Here is a 21,573-nt window from a genome sequence, read left to right on the forward strand (position 1 = left end):
TGCCAAATAAAGCATCGGAGAGGATTGTGATGTACGGTCTGACCCAGATCTTTATGTACCCAGCCTCAAAGGTCCGAAGGAGCATATTTGATCCGAAAGTTAGAATTATGTGCTCTGTTTCGATCCCTTTGACATCGCTCCTCATCGTAGTTCTCTTGATATTTACCACGTTTTGATCACTCCAGCCCTCAAGTAGTTTAGCTTCAGTCAGCTCCGTCAGTTCAGCATCGGCAACAACCCCACGGGTGGTGTTCATAGTGCGGTGCGGTGTGACTGTCACTAGGAGAACCCCGAATGACAATGGATGAGGTAGTTTTTCATGTTGCATCTTTTCGCGTATTTCGAGAAAGAGATCACAGCTTGCGAACTTGACGACTTTTTGACTTGGGCCAAAAACTTAAATCCGCGTTTTTGCAACCAGAAAAGGTGAGATTATTCTCGTTGTCTTTCCTGTCTTGTCAGAGTGTACCATATGAAATTTTGGAAAATTGTCAATTCGTTTGCCAAACAATTTGAGAACTCAATGCATCCTCGTTTCTGAGGCCGATCAGGTAGTGGGAGGAATGAACCTGCCATTTGTAAAGGTGAATTGTTCGGCAGTAACGGCAGCCACCCACCATGGAATCCAACGAGGGTACGCTGCGGGACCTGGAAAGAACAAGACCTGCAAACGCCAACTGTATGCCACTACCGTAACCAAATATGGTACACGCAAGGTTGGCTACCCACAAAAGGTTAACACCAATTGCCACCCGGAAATTATAAAGTGAGAAGGGAACAGAAGACAGGAAAAGTGAAGAGGCGAGAGCGAAAGACGAAGATGGAAGAGGAGGACAAGAAAATGATAGAGAGAAAGGCGGAGATTGAAGAGGAGGGCAAAAAAAGGCGACTATCTATTTCCTCCAGGTGGGTCATTCTGGAGGTGCCTTCTATGAGAAGCATAGGCCAAAGAGGCGTGTTGCTTTCGGCGCGGGGCCTTCAAGGTCCGAACACCCGGCCTCGGTTCAGCCCAAAGGATCCTTTTCTCCCCAGGCACGGCTAAGCCACGAACGGCTACACCCGGGGTATCCAATCCTCGTGTGCTCCGATACCCTGTGTCACAACCAACCAAACGTCTGCTGATGCAGAGGCCCCTGCGGGGTGGTTAATTTTAGTGCAAAAATAAATATTTCTTATTCAGACTTGCTTTTGCGCGTTTGCACCCTCTTCTTTACGCCTTGAACTGCAAGAATCGCAACGTAGAAAGCATATAATTTGATTGCAAGGCGACAAGGTTAGCAGTTTAGCAAGATTTATGAGAGATGGTGATTTGATCTACATGTGTGCTCTTATAACCAACTGTCATAGTTGGTTCTGTTTACTGGGAGAAACAGGTGCATTTTTGTACAATAAATGTTTGGCAATAATAATGGCACCATTACTTTGCTTTTAAATTGTCTAAGCGTCACATTTTTTATATCGATCGAGCTTATCAAAGTACGCAGTACATTTACGTGGCCGGCCTCTGCAGTCTCTCTCTTATGTGTAGACGTGTCACTTGAGATGTTTAGATGTAGATACCAGCATATATATAAAGTTACCACTTCCGGCAATGACCTTACTAGGCCGAATATATAGTGCCATGTCAGAAAGCGTGGGGCTTAACACTCCGCCTTGTGGCACTTCTTTGCAGTTTAGACCTCACCATGTTCCATCCGCACTAAGCACCCACAGAGGTATACTCATTCTCCGAATTGCTGGAAATGCAGAGCCACACACGGATATCAATTATCGCATCAACCAAAACATCAAAAATTGGTCGCTTTACTTTCTAGCATGCGTGCCTTTAACGTCGAGGATCATGGCCACCATTCGTAGGGCCATGCTCTTTTGATGCTGAACAGATGCATCTAAATTAGGCACGCTATCGGTAGACAAACGACCTCGCCGGAAGCCCGCCATGGCCGCGTATGAATACACCTGATCAAGTCCTAGGCGCCGCTAGGAGCCCCTCAAAACCATCCTTCCTATTGGTTTTCAAACGCCACTAGCAATGGCAGTGTGACGGCATGATGACTGGTCTAAGGAAGGTTTGATACGCTTGCGGAAAGACACTAGGTGTATAATTTTCCCTCAAGAATGAATCGCACGGAGTTTCTGTGTCCATGTAGGGGCACACCGAACATTACCAAGTGGCGGGCACGCGAGCCCGTCGGGACCAGGCGGTGAAATCCACCTGCCGCCAGCGAAGCTTACGTTCCCATAAAAAAGCATTCAATTGAAGTAAATGCAGGAAGACGCAGCGAAGAAAACAAGCGACCAGTTCCATTCAGGTAAGTGCCAAGCTCCTTTTTGCAGTTTTCTAAAGAAATACTGTTGGAGCATTTAATTAGTTTATCCTGAGAACGAGCATGTTACTCGCTAGATCTAATTTAGAACCCATTATGAACTGAAACGTAGGACTCTAGTTTGGCGCTACTCAGCCACTGTAGAATTGTTTTCGACCATGCGGGCTTCTTTAGAGCACAGTAATGAAGCCCGATAATAGTAGAAGCCATAGCGTCGCTCTTAGCAGGAAACGTTCGTCGCCGCTAAGGCGGTGTCATGAAAATGGCACGTCAAGACAAGGAAAGCCAACATGGAGGATATTCGAAAATAGCACCACTTGGGGAAGACCGCAGAGAGGCGCGTGACACATTGTGCACGTCCCGTGTGCGTGCTAACAAATCTGCCCGTGGGAGCCAATAGCTCCGCAAACCAAGTCGCGGACAAGATGTTGCACCTACTGGCAGCGCTGTGCTTCGCTCTGCTCTGCGTTTGGTAAGCCAAGCCATCGTTCAGTTCGCCAAACCGTTTCAGTCAAAAGAGATTGCGTGTTTTCACGACAAGCAATATTTGCTTCGTTTTGCCTTGATTAGTGCACACGAAAGTTTCTTCTCTGGAGGAAAACGACTCTGCCAGGAATTGTTAGAAATAACAAAGTTTAGTTGAATAAACTAATGGAAGATGACATGCCTCCTAGGCCCCGCTATCTCGCTGCTAGTGAAGCAATCGAGCAAACTCGTCTCGAAAGCACGCCGTAAGATTAGGCTGGCTGGTGTTCGTGTCTGCCAGCATTAACATTTAAGCGTTTAAAAATAGCCCGGGTTTGCTTAAAGATAACCTTACGTCACAGAGCATCAAAATTGTTCGCGAGATCCTTATGGTATTAAGGCTGGAAATATTTCTGGTAGTTCGAATGTTAAACATTTATCGTAAAGAAAGACAACGCACGTTATTATATAGAACGTATTTCCCCTAGCATGCTTGATGACTTAACGTCAAGCATAGAAGTCTCTTAGCTGGTCATTGTAGGTACTGCGGCTGCTTAGTGAATTTTGAATCATGTCTTACACCTTTGTCGCGCGGCACGTGTAATGTCATTCGTAGTAAATCATATTCATGCCGAATGTCATTGCATTCTTGCGTTCCCTGTCTACACGGGTATAGAAAATGGCACTCGCAATTGATGCGATGTTTATTGGCACGCAAGCAGCCGGCAATCGAGATGTATAATTTCGGGTCGCGCTTCGAGCTGCGCAAATCGGTGAGGTGGTCTTCCCACACCTTCAGCAGCGCGCGCGTCTAGTCGAGGGTCCAGTGCACTCCTCGCTTCTCATTCTCCGCTGACGAAGCTGCAGAGTTGAGTTCCATGGTTGGTAGATAGGGTTTAGCGTGGCACCACTTTCGAAACAATGGGCAGAAATTAAAAAGAAAGAAGCAGACAAATGTTTGTAAAGATGGCCGACAAGAAGTGTTAGCGTCCAGTCGGAGACTGGGAACAAGAATATAGCTCCATAGATTACTTCGACTATCGTGCTCTACATCAAAAACTGATTAAAATGTCTACCTTTACTCTGATTACATTTAGTTTTAACCTATCAATCTCGTAATTTTTGTCAAGCCCCTGTCGTCGAGATTACATAAATTGCGCTTGCATGAGTTCGGGCAATTCATTCAATAGGCGAATGCCATCCGCTGTGAATGTCATTCACTGTGCCCGTGTAGAAGCTACAAAAGTGGCGAAGCAACAAAAATGGCATTAAGACGTAATAATATTCGCTGCGAATGACATTACACCTGCCCTGTGACAGGGCTATTAAAAGGAAATTGAGGAGGTTTTGGAGTCGGAAGGTTTGTGGTGGCTTATGATACTGTACCAGTATTATTTACCTTCTGAAATTATCTTTTAGGTTGTGGGTATTGGTGCATGGCAATCACATATGACATTTCTTGGTAGTTTCGCCCCTTTCGCGTGGCGACCGCAGCGAATGAGGACAGGGGAAGGGGAGAAGCACCGAAAGTGTCGCCAAGATGGGCATCACGTGAGCTTTCCGCCCATCTAGCCGACTTCGGAGCAGCCAGTTGCGCATTTTTCAGGCTTTCCGCACTAACTTTCCCCAAAGTATAGTGTGCCTGATGGCAGCGTGTATTCCTTAGTAATTGAACTATGTTCCAGTCATTGCAATGTCGAGGTGACTGAGTTTTGCGCAGTATTCCGCTGAGCGATAAGCGGTGGTCGTAGCATTGTGGCTTCTAATCACAATAATTTGAATAGTTGTTTCGCCGCTGTCGTGAGACATACAGAAGTTAAACGCTTATAAATACAATTGTTTTGTTCACACTAGTTGGTCGACAGCTGTTACCAGCAGAGCTCATTGCTCGTGCGTAATAAGCTCGACTGCATTTTAACTTGACCCTAAGTGAATCATGTGGCGGTGAATGGAAGAAGCCCACGTTCACATTGCAGTTTCGGCTAATACGTGATCGCAGTGAGGCTATACTTTCACTCTTACCACAACGGACACACAGGCAGCACTCGCAGATCTCGTGATATCGGAGTGAGCCGCGTGAAGTAGCCATGGTGCGAACAACATGAGAGGTGTCTGGCATAGCGGTGCCCTCATCATGGAGAAATTGCGACCCTTGCCAACATGGCGCATTCTTGATCATGGTGCAAGTGCACTAACAAAAAGCTCCTTGAAACGGCATGCCGTTGTCGGGCGTGAGAGCACTAGACGACGTTAGGAAACAACAAAATACACAGCACATCACCCATGCTGGCGGCTGAGCCGTGACGCATCGTCTTGTTGTATCCCGCAGCGTAGTAGACGGTTTTTGTGTGTAGTGATTTTTGAAGGAGAGGAAGAGAGAAGTGCAGTGTCGTAACTGTCTCTCAGAGGAGGACACCTCAACAGCACTGCACAGGGAAAGGGGAGTGGGGAGAAAAAGATAAGGGAGAGAAGGAAAGGAGGGCGGAAAAAAAAATAACAAGAAGGTTGAAGAAGCAATGCGGGGCTTAGGGCCAGACAATGAAATCTTCCTTACCTCAGTAAGGAAGCCTTCATTGCAGTGAGGCTACCTTATGTCACTCTGAAAGGTTCCTTACTGAGGCGCCCTCGGTGAAGGCTTCCTTGGTGCTTCCTTGGTACTTCCTCAGCATAAGAAGCCAAACAATGAAACCTTCCTTACCTCACTAAGGAAGCCTTCATTGGGGTGAGGCTACCTTATGTCACTCTGAAAGCTTCCTTACTGAGGGGCCCTCGGTGAAGGCTTCCTTGGTGCTTCCTCAGCATAAGGTAGCTCCAAAGCTACCTTGATGCGTCCTTACGCCGCTCCTGGCCCTGAACGAGCGCTTCACCTCATTGCTTAACCACATGGCATTCGCTTGCGCATGCGCACTGTCGCCCACCTGCGGAGAAGCGCGAGCACGGTACGTCTTGCCAGGCATGTTCGTTTCAGTCACGCTTGCGGCATGCAAGCATTGCTAGGCGTTGCTAGGCGTTGCAAGACGCCGGCGTGCCAGCGTTGCTGGAGCACATCAAGTTTTGCACTGTAATGCGCAACTTTTTTTTAACTTTAGTAAACGAAACTAGAAGAAAGCGTCCACGCTTCTCTATATTAGCTATTCAATTTAAAGATTGTGCGACGATACAACATTTTTAATAGAATAATGGTGTTCGCGGAAAGATTTGAAGAGATAATCTCGAACCCAGGCACGCGGCAACCGCTCCTTAGGTGAGGACGGGTGAAGGGAGCTTTCAGAGTACGCTTGCTTCCTCCATCGGTCCTTCGCTGTAAGGAGGCCTCACGTAAGGTTAGGAAGCGCTCGAAGGAAAGGAACTAGGGGTGTGCGAATATTCGGAATTTCGAATACGAATCGAATATTTTCCATATTCGAAGCGTATTCGATTCGAGAAATGCATGTTCGGAAATTCACGAATATCCGAGGACGGCCGAATAACGGTGGAAACCGCGAATATTCGGATAGACTGCGAATAATTGAGCAATTAACCAATTGTATGCTTGCTCCGCATTCTCCTAAGAACATGTTTATTAACTGAGAACTTCGCATGATCCGCTCATTATCTGTATGCTCTGTTTCAGTCTATCTGCTTGAGGCATTTGAGACATGATCAGTTTCGGTTTCTTTTTCACCAAGCTTTATAATTCCAATTATTTTTGGAATGCCCCACTGCCTTGAAGGTTGCAAAGGCAACTCAGGGTTTGCTAACATTGATTCAAAATGTATCAAGGCTCTTTGTGCGGAGTGGAAATTTGATGAAGTGGCCAGCCTAGGCATGTTTCTTGATCCGCGCTTTATGGCCACAGTTCATCAGGCATCTGTTCAGATGATCTGGCTGAAAAACCTTGGGACAAGGGAGCTCCAGGAAGCCGTCGTGGAACACCGTGGGGACACCCCCGTGCCATCGTCGACTTCGTGTCCACTGGTGGCATCGAGTGTATGGAATGCTTTTGACGATCTAGTGATGAACAAAGAGAAGACACATTTGGCATCTGCCCCTGAGAGGGAAGGTACAGACTACGCGCAAAAGCCTCTTCTGGAAAGGGGCATGAATCCTTGTGAGTGGTGGCAGTCCATTGGCCGCTTCAGGTACCCGCTTTTAAGTGCACTCGCCTGGAAGTACTTGGCGATCCCTGCCACTTCAGTTCCTAGTGAAAGAGTCTTTTCTACCGGTAGAAATGTGACAGTGCATAGAGAGCGTTTACTTTCTGGCCATATTGAGCAGTTAATTTTCCTTCACTACAATCTGTAACAAGCGTTTTACCTGACTGAGGGCATTACCTGAGTCCATTATCTATAATTGAGTACCTCTTTAATTTGAAGCAACCTTGTAAAATGCAATCTTATTTTTAAAAGGGTAATAAAGCTATTGTTACCTCTCTTGCAATTTTTTAATACTACACATGTATTCGATATTCGATTCGATATTCGAAGAGAGTTCTTCGCCTTATTCGTATTCGATTCGTAATCGAAAATTTCAATATTCGCACACACCTAAAAGGAACGTTTTATTGTTTGGACCAAGCTACCTTCATGCGTCCTTACGCCGCTCCTGGCCCTGAACGAGCGCTTCGCCTCACTGCTTAACCACGTGACGTTTGCTTGCGCGTGCGTGCTGTCGCCCACCTTCGGAGAAGCGCGAGCACGGTACGTTTTGCCAGGCACGTTCGTTTCAGTCACGCGTGCGGCATGGAAGCGTTGCTAGGCGTTGCACGACGCCGGCGTACCAGCGTTGCTGGATCACATCAAGTTTTGCACCGTAATACGCTACTTCTTTAGGTTTAATAAACAAAACTAGAAAAAAGCGTCCACGCTTCTCTATATTAGCTCATCAACTTAAAGATTGTGTGACGATACAACCTTTTTTATTGAATAGTGGTGTTCTGGTGTTCGCCTAAAGCTTTTAAGAGATAATCTCGAACCCAGGCATGGCGGCAACCGCTCCTTACGTGAGGACGGGTGAAGGGAGCTTTCAGAGTATGCTTGCTTCCTCCATCGGTCCTTCGCTGTAAGGAGGCCTCACGTAAGGTTAGGAAGCGCTCGAAGGAAAGGAACGTTTCATTGTTTGGGCCTTAGAGCCGCGCTCTCAGCTGCGTGTCAGCTTCAGAGACAGCCGCAAATGGTCACTTTTGTCGTTTATATCTGCGCCTCACCGTAATCGTGCGTAGGAGGCAAGATAAGGTGACGCATGAGCAGCATCACTGGATATACAAGCCATATTAGCCGCCATTATTTGAGAGTGCACCAGAGGTCACAGCACCCGCAGCTTTTGTTCTTCGCAGAGAGAGTTCACAGCAGTTATAATACAGCGACATAAAAAGCAAAACACCACTTTATTCTAGTGGGCATTATTGAGAGTGAAAAACATGCGTCTAGTTTTCTCGGTGAATACGCTCGGGCAGACGTCGGGTAAGCGGCCGTTGTCGCCCGCATGCCTTTAGTGAGCCCCGTCATCGAGGAGATGCAGGGCTGGTTATGCTGGCGACATGCTTGCAGACACAGAGCTGCGACAATCATTTGCTTACTTCGAAAGAAATACGGTTCATTGAAGCATCGTGTAATTTCAGAATTGTGGCTAGCCAGGCTTGTTGGCACTAACAAAAACAGTGCAAAAATGGGAAAAGGAGCACACGACCCAGGCGCTGACTTGCAACAGATATGGTTCTTGCGCGAGTGCGAAATATACAGGCTAGAACCATGAGCGAAACATAAACAGCGTGATAACCATGAGAAGAATAACTTGAGGTTGCAGTTGGGCGAAGATGTGTTAAGTTTGCAGATACGAGAGAGATATCCTTGTCTAATAACTGGATGTGTTGTCAACTGAAGCACAAGAACAACGTTTAATACAACGGGGCCCTTCCTGTCTCAAGTTCATTCTTTTGTTCTACGTTCCCGGTGGTATGAGAGAACTGACATCTTATTGACTGAGGAAGAAAACGTACAGCGCTTTTTGGCAAAACATTCTTCATCAAAAATTAGCTTGACTTTTTCGTGGAGATGAAGGTTAGTGCGAGAAAAAAACACGGAGTTTATTTCAGATACGCCGCAAACGCGGTGAAACGTCTTCTTCAACCCATACCCAGCAGAACCAAAGTATGTAATCTTTAATGAATTCTTCAGGATGGTGCCTTTATCCCCAGAGTTCAAACATGTTACTATTAAGGGGCAATTCTATCCCGGCGTTTCCTGTCGCAGTCTATGAACCAGTTAAATTTCATTAGGCCCAATGCCGAAAGTTTCGTTATAAACTCCGTAATTAATTCTTCCGTGTCATTGAATTTCTCAGTTTTGTCCTAAGAATGCCTTTGAATGCAAGGTTATTCCCGCACATCCAGTGGTCAAGATCATCCAGCATTAGATTGGCTTACTCTACTTGTTTAAGTTGAATGCTTTTAATTTGATCCCGAGTTTCCTGGACAAGCGTGCGCACTGTGGATACGTCTTTGTGAACGCTGTGTATACCCTTTCTAGGCAGTGTTCGATCTGCGACAACCATCTTTCCACACCTACAATATTTAACTGGGTGTCCTTGAGCTTCGTGGATACATATTTTTGAGATTTTTCATAAGCAGCACAAATTTTTTGAGACGATTTACAGTTTGATCTACCTCGTCAGGGCCTGTCAGTGCCTTATTTGAACCAGGCGCCTTGGCAATACCTGCAATGACGTCACGACTGTGTTCGCCAGTGAGAGCCCGTTATCTCCTACGTGACGTCCCCCGGCGCAGCTGCTGCTTGTTTTTGCTCACCTAAAGCGACTTGCGGAATTTTATGCCTCTTATACAGATATGTTCGTATTCAGGGGGTTTATATGTAATAACTCGCTGCAAGCTCACTTTTTTGGAAAAGTGCTTCAGCTTGCCTTTAGGAAGGTACATAGAAAAAAGAAAGAGAAATCTGGGAAGCGTATACGGTTTTGAAATGAGGGGACTGCCATGAGTACGAGGTTGTATACCTTTCACCCTGACATTGTTAGTAGGCGCGCGCTTCATGAAGCATTTCTCGTCGCGCAGGCGCTTCAGAGTGCATAAAAGGAGCCGGTGAGCTATAGAGCAACGACTGTAGTAGTTCAGCACTTCGTAATTGCGTCTTGCCCTCTGTGTCGCGCCTTGAGATTAAACGAGCAGCAACGGTAGTTATAACGACTGATGATAACCTGTGTTTCAAGAAAGAAGAAAAGGCAATGAAAGAAAAACATATTGGGAACTGATGCGCCTCAGCCGTAGTTTCTGTGTAGAGAGCATGATATTTTTCCTGAATAGATAAAATTTCCTGACCTTGGTAAGTTTCTTGTTTTACTTGAATTTAACCAATTATTGCCATGCGTACTTTTACAAGTACACTATCATTTTCATTTGTAAATTAGTAAAGACAAAACACACAGTGTTCCTTTGTACGCCCTTTCGCTAGGTAGGGTCCTGCGAAGACGACCGCATTGTAGTTTTTGTCACCTGCATGATGTGTTTGATCTATTCATCGCCAAACTTGGAAAAGTGCTGAACTTAGCAGGTGCTTCTCTACATGCGACTTCTTTATTTTTTGGCAACCATAGCGTATGCTTCTCGAAGCTGAAGTTTTTGGGCAACTTTTAGAAAAAAGGGTGTCAATGATGAACGCATATCATATTTACCGCAAATAAAGACGGGGACAGCGCAAGAAAACACAAAAACGACACGGGTGGTAACTTTTAACTGGTTCTGCGTTCTGCGTATGTTCAACTTTCCTATATATTGCCACGGGTTGCCGTAAATAAACCAGGTGAAAGTTACCGCCAGTGTGTATTTTTGTGTTTTCTTGCGTTGTCCCCGTCTTTATTTGCGGTCAGTATGATATGGAGGAAACACCAACTAGGCCAAACTGAAGTTCTTCTCATGAACGCATGACATTTCATATACAATACATGTTTATACCATCGCATGAAAATGAATGCAGGTGTAATTTGTCAAGTACGCTGGGCCTATGTGTGTGTTTGAGGGGTGTGCTTGATTTCTAGCACACACGGTGGCTTTTTTTTACCTGTACTCCGTCAAAATAGCTTTGGTTGGCTTCAGAGAACTTCTGAGACTCTTACAGGAAAGAAGCGTATTTAGAATTACATAAACATTACTATTATTCCTCTTGGTTTCTTTCTTGCTGCCTATAAAGTTGACGATGCTCTTCTTCTCAGTCAATAAAACAGCGAACAGTATTAAATTTAGTTAAATGGAAACCATTAGGTAGCAGATGAAAAATATTTAAAAAGAGAGATGACTCATGCCTCCTTTATTACAAATTAGAAAATTGGTGGGAGGGAACAGAAAACAACAAAGTCTATGTCTATTCCTATGCCAATGGAGATCACTTATGCAATAAAAGTAGGGTAACCCAGATTGGTGAACCAGACGTAAACCCCACCTTTTGAAATGACAAAAATCCTAATGAAAATGTCAACTAGCAATCATACGACAGGGTTGTAATGCAAGAACCGACTGTCATTCGAGCAGATGTCACTAGTGTGTCAAACGTCTATATTACCACTGAACCAAATGCTGAATGCTGAATGCGTTTTGAATGCCCGTATTTATCACCAATTATCGCAACTAGATTTGCGTTAATAATGCATCTGCGTCGCGCGCGCCTCTGAAAGCAACAGGAAAGCCCTTCCTTGTTACTTGAAAAGTCATGTTACACACTTGATAAGTAAACACGCCTCTATAACAAAGAATGCTTTCCACTAAAATGCCAATTTTACTCCCAGAAGGTTATGCGGACTTGTTTGACTCTTCGCTGCAAGCCTTTTTGCTTTTGGAAGCTCCAAGATGTAGCATATGAATTTCGTATGCCTACATGTGGTTTTACTCCCATAAAGGGCCAGTGTACTTTATAAAGTAAACTATCGTAGCGTTTCAAAGAATGAAGCGCCACTCACAAAACTTTCACAATCTATTTACAACGTGAAAACTTCATCTGACACGAAAAATCACAAAATATAACTGGTAGGTTTTTCACGGACCTTAATGGGTTAATGTTCCTGAATGTTCCTCCTACGCATTGCACTCAAAATATTTCTTTTTATTGGTAGAGGTTGCCACGGTTTAGTAAGCGTGCCGCCATTCCATTGCTCCCCATGAGTGCTGGACTACTTGTATATATTTGCCTTGGAACAACAGTGTAGCACTTCTTTGTTTGGGATCGAAAGTGCCGGGCGTCAGTCCGTGTGTCCGTCTGTGGCACGCATATTCATCTTTTCTGGGCAACCCACTACGGAATTCCTATGTGATTAAGCAGTACCTAATGAGCACGTTTCCTCATTTAAGTACTTTGGCGTGCACCCGTCTGCCGACCTAATGTGGAATACCCGCATTGACGTAATAACTTCTAATGCATCCAAAACACTCGTATTTATCAGACGTCGCGTACATCAAGCTAACCCGCGGACAAAGCCTATGGCATGTACTTCTCTTGTCCGCTCTAAATTAGAAAATGCGTCATTCATTTGGAACCTACAGCAAATATACCTAAATAATAAGCTAGAGTCTGTTCAGAATAAAGCTACAAGATTCATAACAAGAAATTACGTCATTCCAGCATCACTAATATCAAAGTATCACTGAACCTTCCATCACTAGAGAAAAGAAGACTGATGACATTTTTATCGAACTATCAAAAGCTTTATCATCATCAATCATCATATACGCCTTTTTACACACAGCCTGCCCGCGCCTAGATCACCCTTTCAAGGTTGTAATGCAACATGAACGTACAAACCTCTTAACTCGCCACTATTTCGTCCCATCCGCCATTGGAATACTGTACCATACGATCTACTTTCTATAATAAATTATGATACATTTGTACGGATGCTGAATAGTTCGCTTAGCATCGATTCATATTTGTGCCTGAATCCGTATCTCTACAACATCATACTATTTTTTGTATGCGTGAGTCTCATTTATTGTCTGTTTCATTAATTTTGCTGTTACTGACGGTTCACCCGCTTCACTGTAACCTCCCTATGTTTGCAGTACCTCTCCCCCCCTACGTGATGCCCGCAAGGGCCTTTAGGGTATGTGAATAAAAAAAAGTAATTTTATTTGCCTGAGGCCTAGCTTCTGTAAGCTTCTGTCTTCTTGGCGTTGATCAACCTCCTGAATTCTAGACTACTTTGACGACTACGCTTGCAAAATATTCTGCAATGATGCAACGGCATTGGGATAAAAGCCGTTTGAATTAACTTTACAATGGACACGACAGCCACTGTGTTCCTTTCCGAATGAAAATATACCATAATTGAGCGCGGTTCTTAAGTGTATAAATTTGGAGTCCAAAAAGTTTCTGTTTTTGTGTGGGAACAATCCCGTTTCGTCATGACACCATCGTGTCTTTTGCGGGATTTCGTCACTACGAGGCTCAACTGGCCAACTGGGTCCCTCGGCTTTATGCCTTCAGGAGCAAGCTTACTCGGTTTCGAAGACGCCACTGGTCTATCCAGTTTACTGCTCTTTTTCAGCCTGCTCATTCTTTGCGTCTGCCGCAACTACACTGTGAAGATGTTTCATTTTTGCTACACTGTACTAATAGGTGAACTCATTTCGAATTCTATTAATTTATAACGTAGTATTCTTGGTATAATTGTCTCGCTTAATGGACACAGAGTACTCGGGCACCCTCAAATGAAATGCTTTCACTTTTTGCCTGAGCACGCCCGCCATTGTGATGCAAGTAAGCATAACTTGATCTCACTTTATCACGCTAAAGCGCTGGGTCATCCCAAATGATATCAACATTGGCCGTAGTACTCAATATTGTGGTGTTTCTATTCGTAAGCTTACTTTTTCAGGGTGTGACGTTCTATTGTACAAATGTCCCCCGGAGGTCTCTCATGTGCAGGTTGTTATTTTCGAGCATCCAAGGTGAACCGTCCCCCCGCAACTCCATGATCCCCTGACGACAAGCTACGATGGCGTGTCACGCACACAATACCACACTGATTCGTTTGGGTTGGTATAGAATTTTCTCTGCGTCGTTATGTTGGCACATATGAACTATGCAAGGCTTGAAAAAGCCTTCCACATAACCTGAATGCCTTCTTCAGTCTCTTCACATATACCATGCCATTATTTCATTAAGGTATTTCGCAACTCACTCGTCCGTTTCCCTCTTTCATTTTCGCAAAGTGTGTGTGCAGTTGTGATTATCATATTGACACGTCTACTTATCTTTATCGGGCGACCAAGTTTCGCCGCCTAACAAATGCTGTCGCACAGCGCGGGACGCACCTGCGTGTATCCGAAGTTTCTGGAAAGTTATCGATGCTTCTATCTACTGTCTGTTGTCGCCGAACCTTATGTTATCTGATGTCATCGTGTGACGCGAATGGTGTAGAACTTTGTGGAAGGCACGCGGGTCCCAACGATTAGTCTGGAACATTCGATGACTGCTGTATAAAAGCCGACGCGCTGGACCTGCTGATCGGATTTTCGACGATCGCCGACCGTGTTCGCCGCTATCGTAGTGCTATAAGTGTAGCCTGTTTTGTGGGCACAGGTTCGCCCAATAAAAGTTAGTTTTGTCTATCACAGTATTGCTACTGTGTTCTTAACGTCACCACCACGTGACATCTGGTGGAGGTGCTTTTGGTCCATGTACCGGACGCCCCCGACAAGCCGTGATCCAAGCCCGGAACGCAAAGACAACACCAACGCAGTCCCGGACCATCGAGCAAGCCGCCGTCTTCAACGACTGCCCCCGGAGCACGGACTTTTGCCTGAGACGATCAGAAAGATTGCCACCAAGTCCACCCCAATGGCAGCCCCGGCATCGCCCATCGTGCTACAGCAGCCCAGGGAGCCTCCGACGTTCCGTGGTTCAACTTTCGAGGACCCGGAAGGCTGGCTTGAGACGTACGAGAGAGTCGCTACGTTTAAGAACTGGAACAGCGACGACAAACTGCGATATGTCTTCTTCGCATTGGAAGACGCGGCCAGGACGTGGTTCGAGAACCGAGAAGCCACCCTAACGACCTGGGAACTTTTCCGAAGCGGCTTCCTGAAGACATTCGCAAGCGTCGTACGCCGAGAACGAGCCCAAGCGCTATTGGAAACCCGGGTGCAGCTACCTAATGAGACGACCGCGATCTACATGGAAGAAATGAGCCGTCTCTTCCGCCACGCCGACCCTGAAATGCCCGAGGAGAAGAAAGTCCGCCTTCTGATGCGTGGTGTGAAGGAGGAACGTTTTGCCGGAATGGTACGAAGCCCACCGAAGACCGTCGACGAGTTTCTTCGCGAGGCCACTAGCATCGAGAAGACACTCGAGATGCGAAATCGGCAATTCGACCGCCGCACGACCTCGACAAACTACGCCGGAGTTCAGTCACTGGCCGCCGAAGACCTACGCGAGACTATCCGAGCTGTCGTGCGGGAGGAGCTACAAAAGCTGTTCCCATCATCACAGACTCAAGTGGCTTCGATTGCCGACGCCGTGCGTGAGGAACTCCAACAACAACTTGGAGTAGCCCCTGAATCGCCGCAGCGTGAGCCGCAAGCGATGACCTACGCCGCCGTCGCACGCCGTCAAGGACCCCCTCCGCGACCGCGCCAGGGCCCTGTCACGCCACAGTTTCGTCGTCCGCCGCCTCCGCCGCCAGCACGACCACCCGTCGCCCAGCGCGCCTACGCAAGGAAGACGGACATCTGGCGTGCTCCTGACCACCGCCCGCTCTGCTACCACTGCGGAGAAGCGGGTCACGTCTACCGACGATGTCCGTACCGGGAGATGGGACTGCGAGGTTTCGCCGTCAACGCGCCGCGTCCACAGCTTGGCGAGCGCCCACGTGACATCGCCGATTACCTCGCCGCTACTCAGTGGAGCCCTCGACGGCCGTCCCGTTCGCCATCACCAGGCCGCTACCTGTCGCCGCAGCGCCGACCATACACTGGCCCAGCCCGGGGCCGGTCAGCGAGCCCATATCCGGAAAACTAAAAGCAGCAACCGATGGAGGTGCGGTTGCTGTTCGTCGAACTGACGAAGATACTCCGCCGCCGACGAAGACGACGATGACGAAACGATCTCGACGACTTAACAACGACACGCCGCCATCCCGACGAAGTCAGGAAGGCAAGACTACACCGACGAACGACGACTTGACGACGCGACGTTCCAACTTCAGTTCAACACGACGCAGCCGTGATCCGACGCCACGACCTAACTGCAACGCCAGACAAAGAACCACCGACCTCGACGTGCTTCTCGACGGCCACGCAGTCACTGCCTTAGTCGACACAGGGGCTGATTACTCCGTCATGAGTGGACACATCGCCGCCCAGTTGAAGAAAGTTAAGACTACGTGGGAAGGCCCTCAAATTTGAACCGCTGGAGGACACCTCATCACGCCGTCTGGAGTCTGCACGGCAAGAATTACCGTTCATGACCGGACTTACCCTGCCACCTTCGTTATCCTCCAACAGTGTTCACGAGACGTCATTCTCGGCATGGACTTCCTGAACCAACACGGCGCAATCATCGACCTGAAGTCGAAGTCAATAACGCTGTCGGAAGGTCAAGCGATACCGCCGGAGAGCCCTCGTAGTCACCACGCCTTGAGGGTGCTCGAAGATCAAGTGAGCATCCCGCCTCGCTCCAGCATTGTCATTTCGGTCGGCCCCGAAACACCCGTTGACGTAGAAGGCGTCATCGAAGGCGACCAACGTCTACTGCTCGACCGTGAAATTTGCGTCGCAAGAGGGATCGCTCGACTGCACGGAGGAAAAACGAAGGTGTTGCTGACAAACTTCAGCCGGGAGTTCAAGCACATCAACAAGGGCACGACGATCGCATACATCGAGGAATTTCAGGAAACCAGCGATGCGTTTGTCCTCTCAGATTCTGTTGCATCTACCCCGACGACCGTAGTTCCCGAGCCAGACTTCGACATAAATCCAAGTCTCCCTGTGATTAAGAAGCAACAGCTCAGAAGTCTGCTTCGACGATACAAAGACTGCTTTTCGACGTCATCGAGGATTCGACAAACCCCAGTCTCAAAGCATCGCATAATAACCGAAGAGTGCGCTCGACCACTCCGCCAGAGCCCTTACCGAGTTTCGACGCGAGAACGCGAAGCTATAAGACACCAAGTCGACGAAATGCTGCGCGACGACATCATCCGGCCGTCGAAAAGCCCGTGGGCGTCTCCAGTAGTTTTAGTTAAGAAAAAGGACCGAACCCTACGTTTCTGCGTCGATTATCGTCGATTGAACAAAATCACGAAGAAAGACGTATACCCCCTCCCACGGATAGACGACGCATTGGATCGGCTCTGCAATGCTAAATACTACTCATCGATGGACCTCAAGTCTGGCTACTGGCAAATAGAGGTCGACGAAAGGGATCGCGAAAAGACCGCCTTCATCACGCCAGACGGCCTCTACGAGTTCAAGGTTATGCCATTCGGACTGTGTTCGGCGCCTGCAACGTTCCAGCGCGTCATGGACACAGTATTAGCAGGACTGAAGTGGCAGACCTGTCTCGTTTACTTGGATGACGTCGTCGTCTTCGCCGGGAATTTCGACGATCACCTCAAGCGGCTTGCGACAGTACTAGAAGCCATCAAGTCGTCAGGGCTTACTCTGAAGCCGGAAAAATGCCGCTTCGCTTACGATGAGCTTCTGTTCCTAGGCCACGTAATCAGCAAATCTGGTGTCCGTCCAGACCCGCAAAAGACAGCTGCAATCGCACGGTTCCCGCAACCCATCAACAAGAAGGCAGTGCGTAGGTTCCTTGGCATGTGTGCCTACTATAGGCGCTTTGTCAAGGACTTTTCACGCATCGCGGAGCCGCTAACACATCTAACGAAATGTGATGTCGAGTTCAAGTGGGAAACTCCGCAGGCCGACGCATTTGAAGAACTCAAACGACGCATGCAGTCGCCGCCGGTACTTGCGCACTTCGACGAGTACGCCGATACAGAAATCCATACTGACGCCAGTAGCCTAGGCCTCGGTGCCGTTCTAGTCCAGAGGAGAAACGGAGTCGAACAGGTGATAGCTTACGCTAGCCGGTCGCTGTCAAAAGCGGAAGGCAACTATTCTACGACCGAAAAGGAATGCCTCGCCATCGTTTGGGCTACAGCTAAATTTCGCCCTTATCTTTATGGCAGGCCATTCAAAGTCGTCAGTGACCATCACGCGTTGTGTTGGCTAGCGAATATAAAGGATCCTTCAGGACGAATCGCGCGGTGGAACCTCAGACTACAAGAATACGACATCACTGTCACCTACAAGTCTGGACGAAAACACTCCGATGCCGATTGCCTATCACGCGCCCCCCATGACCCGCCGCCGCAAGATGACGAAGGTGACGACGCCTTCCTTGGAATGATAAGCGCGGAAGACTTCGCTGAACAGCAACGGGCAGACCCGGAGCTAAAGGGCCTCGTAGAATATTTGGAAGGGCACACCGACGTTGTCCCCAGAGCATTTAAGCGCGGATTATCTTCCTTCACGCTTCAAAACAATCTACTCGTGAAGAAGAACTTCTCACCAGTCCGCGCCAACTACCTTCTTGTTGTTCCGTCGGCGCTACGTCCAGAAGTACTGCACGCCCTACATGACGATCCGACCGCTGGACACCTCGGTTTTTCCCGGACACTATCGAGGATACAAGAAAAGTATTATTGGCCGCGCCTGACCGCCGACGTCGCCCGTTATGTCAGAACATGCCGAGACTGTCAGCGACGCAAGACACCGCCGACAAGGCCAGCCGGATTACTACAGCCAATCGAGCCTCCTTGCCGACCATTCCAGCAGATCGGGATGGACTTGTTGGGACCCTTTCCGACGTCAACAACCGGAAATAAGTGGATCGTCGTGGCGACGGACTACGTCACCCGCTTCGCTGAAACTAAAGCACTGCCGAAAGGTAGCGCAGCCGAAGTGGCGAAATTCTTTGTCGAAAACATCCTGCTGCGACATCGTGCCCCAGAAGTCCTCATCACTGACAGAGGAACGGCCTTTACAGCAGAGCTCACCCAAGCCATTCTGAACTACAGTCAGACAAGGCACAGGAGGACAACGGCCTACCACCCGCAGACGAATGGTCTTACGGAGCGGCTGAATAAAACCCTCGCCGACATGCTAGCGATGTACGTGGACGTCGAACACAAGACGTGGGATGCCGTCCTGCCGTACGTAACATTCGCTTACAACACGGCGGTGCAAGAAACAACACAGGTCACGCCATTTAAGCTGGTTTACGGCAGGAATCCGACGACGACGCTCGACGCCATGCTGCCCCACGTCACTGACGAGGAAAATCTCGACGTCGCTAGCTATCTCTAGCGCGCCGAAGAAGCCCGACAGCTCGCCCGCCTGCGGATCAAGAACCAGCAGAGGACCGACAGCCGACACTACAACCTCCGACGACGCTTTGTCGAGTACCAGCCCGGTGACCGTGTTTGGGTTTGGACCCCGATACGGCGGCGAGGGCTCAGTGAGAAGCTACTGCGACGCTATTTCGGACCCTACAAGGTCATCCGACGTATTGGCGCTCTGGACTATGAGGTCGTGCCAGACGGCATTTCGCATTCACAGCGGCGCCGCGCACGATCTGAAGTGGTCCACGTGGTGCGCCTTAAACCATTTTACGGACGCTGACGAACTTTCTTATTTTGTTGTTTTCTTTGCTACGAGTGCTTTTCTTTGTTACTTTCGTTTGTGTGCAGCATCGGGTCGATGCTTTTTTTTAAGAGGGGGGTAATAACACGTCTACTTATCTTTATCGGGCGACCAAGTTTCGCCGCCTAACAAATGCTGTCGCACAGCGCGGGACGCGCCTGCGTGTATCCGAAGTTTCTGGAAAGTTATCGATGCTTCTATCTACTGTCTGTTGTCGCCGAACCTTATGTTATCTGATGTCATCGTGTGACGCGAATGGTGTAGAACTTTGTGGAAGGCACGCGGGTCCCAACGATTAGTCTGGAACATTCGATGACTGCTGTATAAAAGCCGACGCGCTGGACCTGCTGATCGGATTTTCGACGATCGCCGACCGTGTTCGCCGCTATCGTAGTGCTATAAGTGTAGCCTGTTTTGTGGGCACAGGTTCGCCCAATAAAAGTTAGTTTTGTCTATCACAGTATTGCTACTGTGTTCTTAACGTCGCCACCACGTGACAATATTAGCGCAACGGTGAGATACCGTTCAAGCCTTGCCGGCGACCTGTCCAACTGATGTCGCAGGCTTGCTTCAACACGTCGCAGAAGAATCGCACACTTAGCTCGCCACTATCTCTCCAATGCCATCGCAGATACTACTTGCTCTTACTAGAAATACCACTGCCAATGCAGTACCACATACCAATGACAGACATACCACATACCAATGAAGTATCGATCACATGCTAGTTGACATGCTGTTGAAGTACATTTGCGCTGATCACCGGGATATGAATGTGGCCTTGTCCTTGGAGAAACTTGCGCGTAACTCTTCCCTAACGACACCCATTCTTGGTCATCACTTTTTCTTTTTGTAGACAGGAGCATACTACGCTGGTATTTTTCCTCTTAATATACTTTCGGCTTTCGATGCGACCTGTGACAAGACTTAGTATGGTCGTGGTGGTGTTGCCTTCTCCTATCACACGAGTGAACGCGCTCGGGCCCACCTATACGTTTAATAGCATCACCAAAGATTTTTATGCGAGAGCCACACCTAGAGCGCCCCCTCATCACCGAAATTGGTTGTGATCGACTGTTACCCTCATGACGCCCTGTACCTACGTCCGTGTTGTGGGCCTGGGATCTTACATTCCGTACTTCATCCCTACATCGAACCAATATGCTACACGACTTCCTTGTGCTTTTCTCGCTTAGCACGTCTCCATCGCTGAGAAATACACTTTAAATTTGCAACAAATAGATAGAAACCCTCCTTTCAAACGTATAGACGGATGTGCACTGTAGGACCCATTACCGCGCCTGTTATTCTTTTTTGGACGCTTTTTCACCGGGTGTGAATCACTGGAGTATAATTTGGAAATTGCCAGATATGTTAGATATACATTGTTCTTCCAGAAGCCTGTAGTCCAAGTATTAACGACTTTTTCTCTATAACGAAGCAATATATTACACAGCTCACACACAGTAAACTAGTAAGCGACTATAGCAGTCTTCCAAAAGCATATCCATTAGAATGGGATTTGAAGCCTTAGCATTGGCAGTCGCGCAAAGACGGATTTTGGCATGTTGAGTGTAATGCTAGAACTCAAAGCTTCTAAGAACCATTATTTTGCTAAAACTTGTTGCCCTAATTTTATTATGCATGAAATGCACAAAATAACATTGCGCTGTGTCCTCGCTTCAATGGCAGTCTCTCCTGTGCAACGATGTTACAATCATTCGTAGATATATTCTTTAGCCGAGTGGAATCTGTGAACAAAGTTGTAGACATGTACTACATAGCGCAGACTAAGTGCAAACTGCATTGTGCAGTGAATCTTGTTGGAATTCCTGCTCGATGGAGTGTTGTACTCATATTTGTACGTCTTTCTAATTTCGTCATGTACCGCAAAGCAGCCGACCTCATTATAAAACCAAAGTAAAAACTGCATTGGAAGGGTGGAAGCAAGCATTCTTGCTTTAGTAGCTCTTCGAGGCTACCGAAACGACACCGCATAGCATGCGTCCTAAGGTCGTGTGGTAACTTTTTTTTTCAACTGTTGGCATTCTTATAGGAGGCGTCTTATCGTAGACGTCGTTCCCTTGGCGGACG

At 47.7% G+C, this 21,573-nt stretch overlaps 1 protein-coding gene across 1 annotated transcript in view; it reads left to right on the top strand.

The window, feature by feature from the left end:
* The first annotated feature begins 2,698 nt into the window (after positions 1 to 2,698).
* The window catches only part of LOC135897944 (cytochrome P450 3A9-like), a 336,077-nt gene continuing 317,202 nt past the window's right edge, over positions 2,699 to 21,573 (top strand). Inside the window, exon 1 of the mRNA XM_070532782.1 lies at positions 2,699 to 2,799. Within this exon, the coding sequence (XP_070388883.1) occupies positions 2,753 to 2,799 (47 nt within the window). The 5' untranslated portion in view covers positions 2,699 to 2,752. The remainder of the gene's footprint in view (positions 2,800 to 21,573) is intronic.

Source organism: Dermacentor albipictus, chromosome 2 (genome assembly GCF_038994185.2).
Source record: "Dermacentor albipictus isolate Rhodes 1998 colony chromosome 2, USDA_Dalb.pri_finalv2, whole genome shotgun sequence".
In the NCBI taxonomy this organism is placed as follows: Eukaryota; Metazoa; Arthropoda; class Arachnida; order Ixodida; family Ixodidae; genus Dermacentor; species Dermacentor albipictus.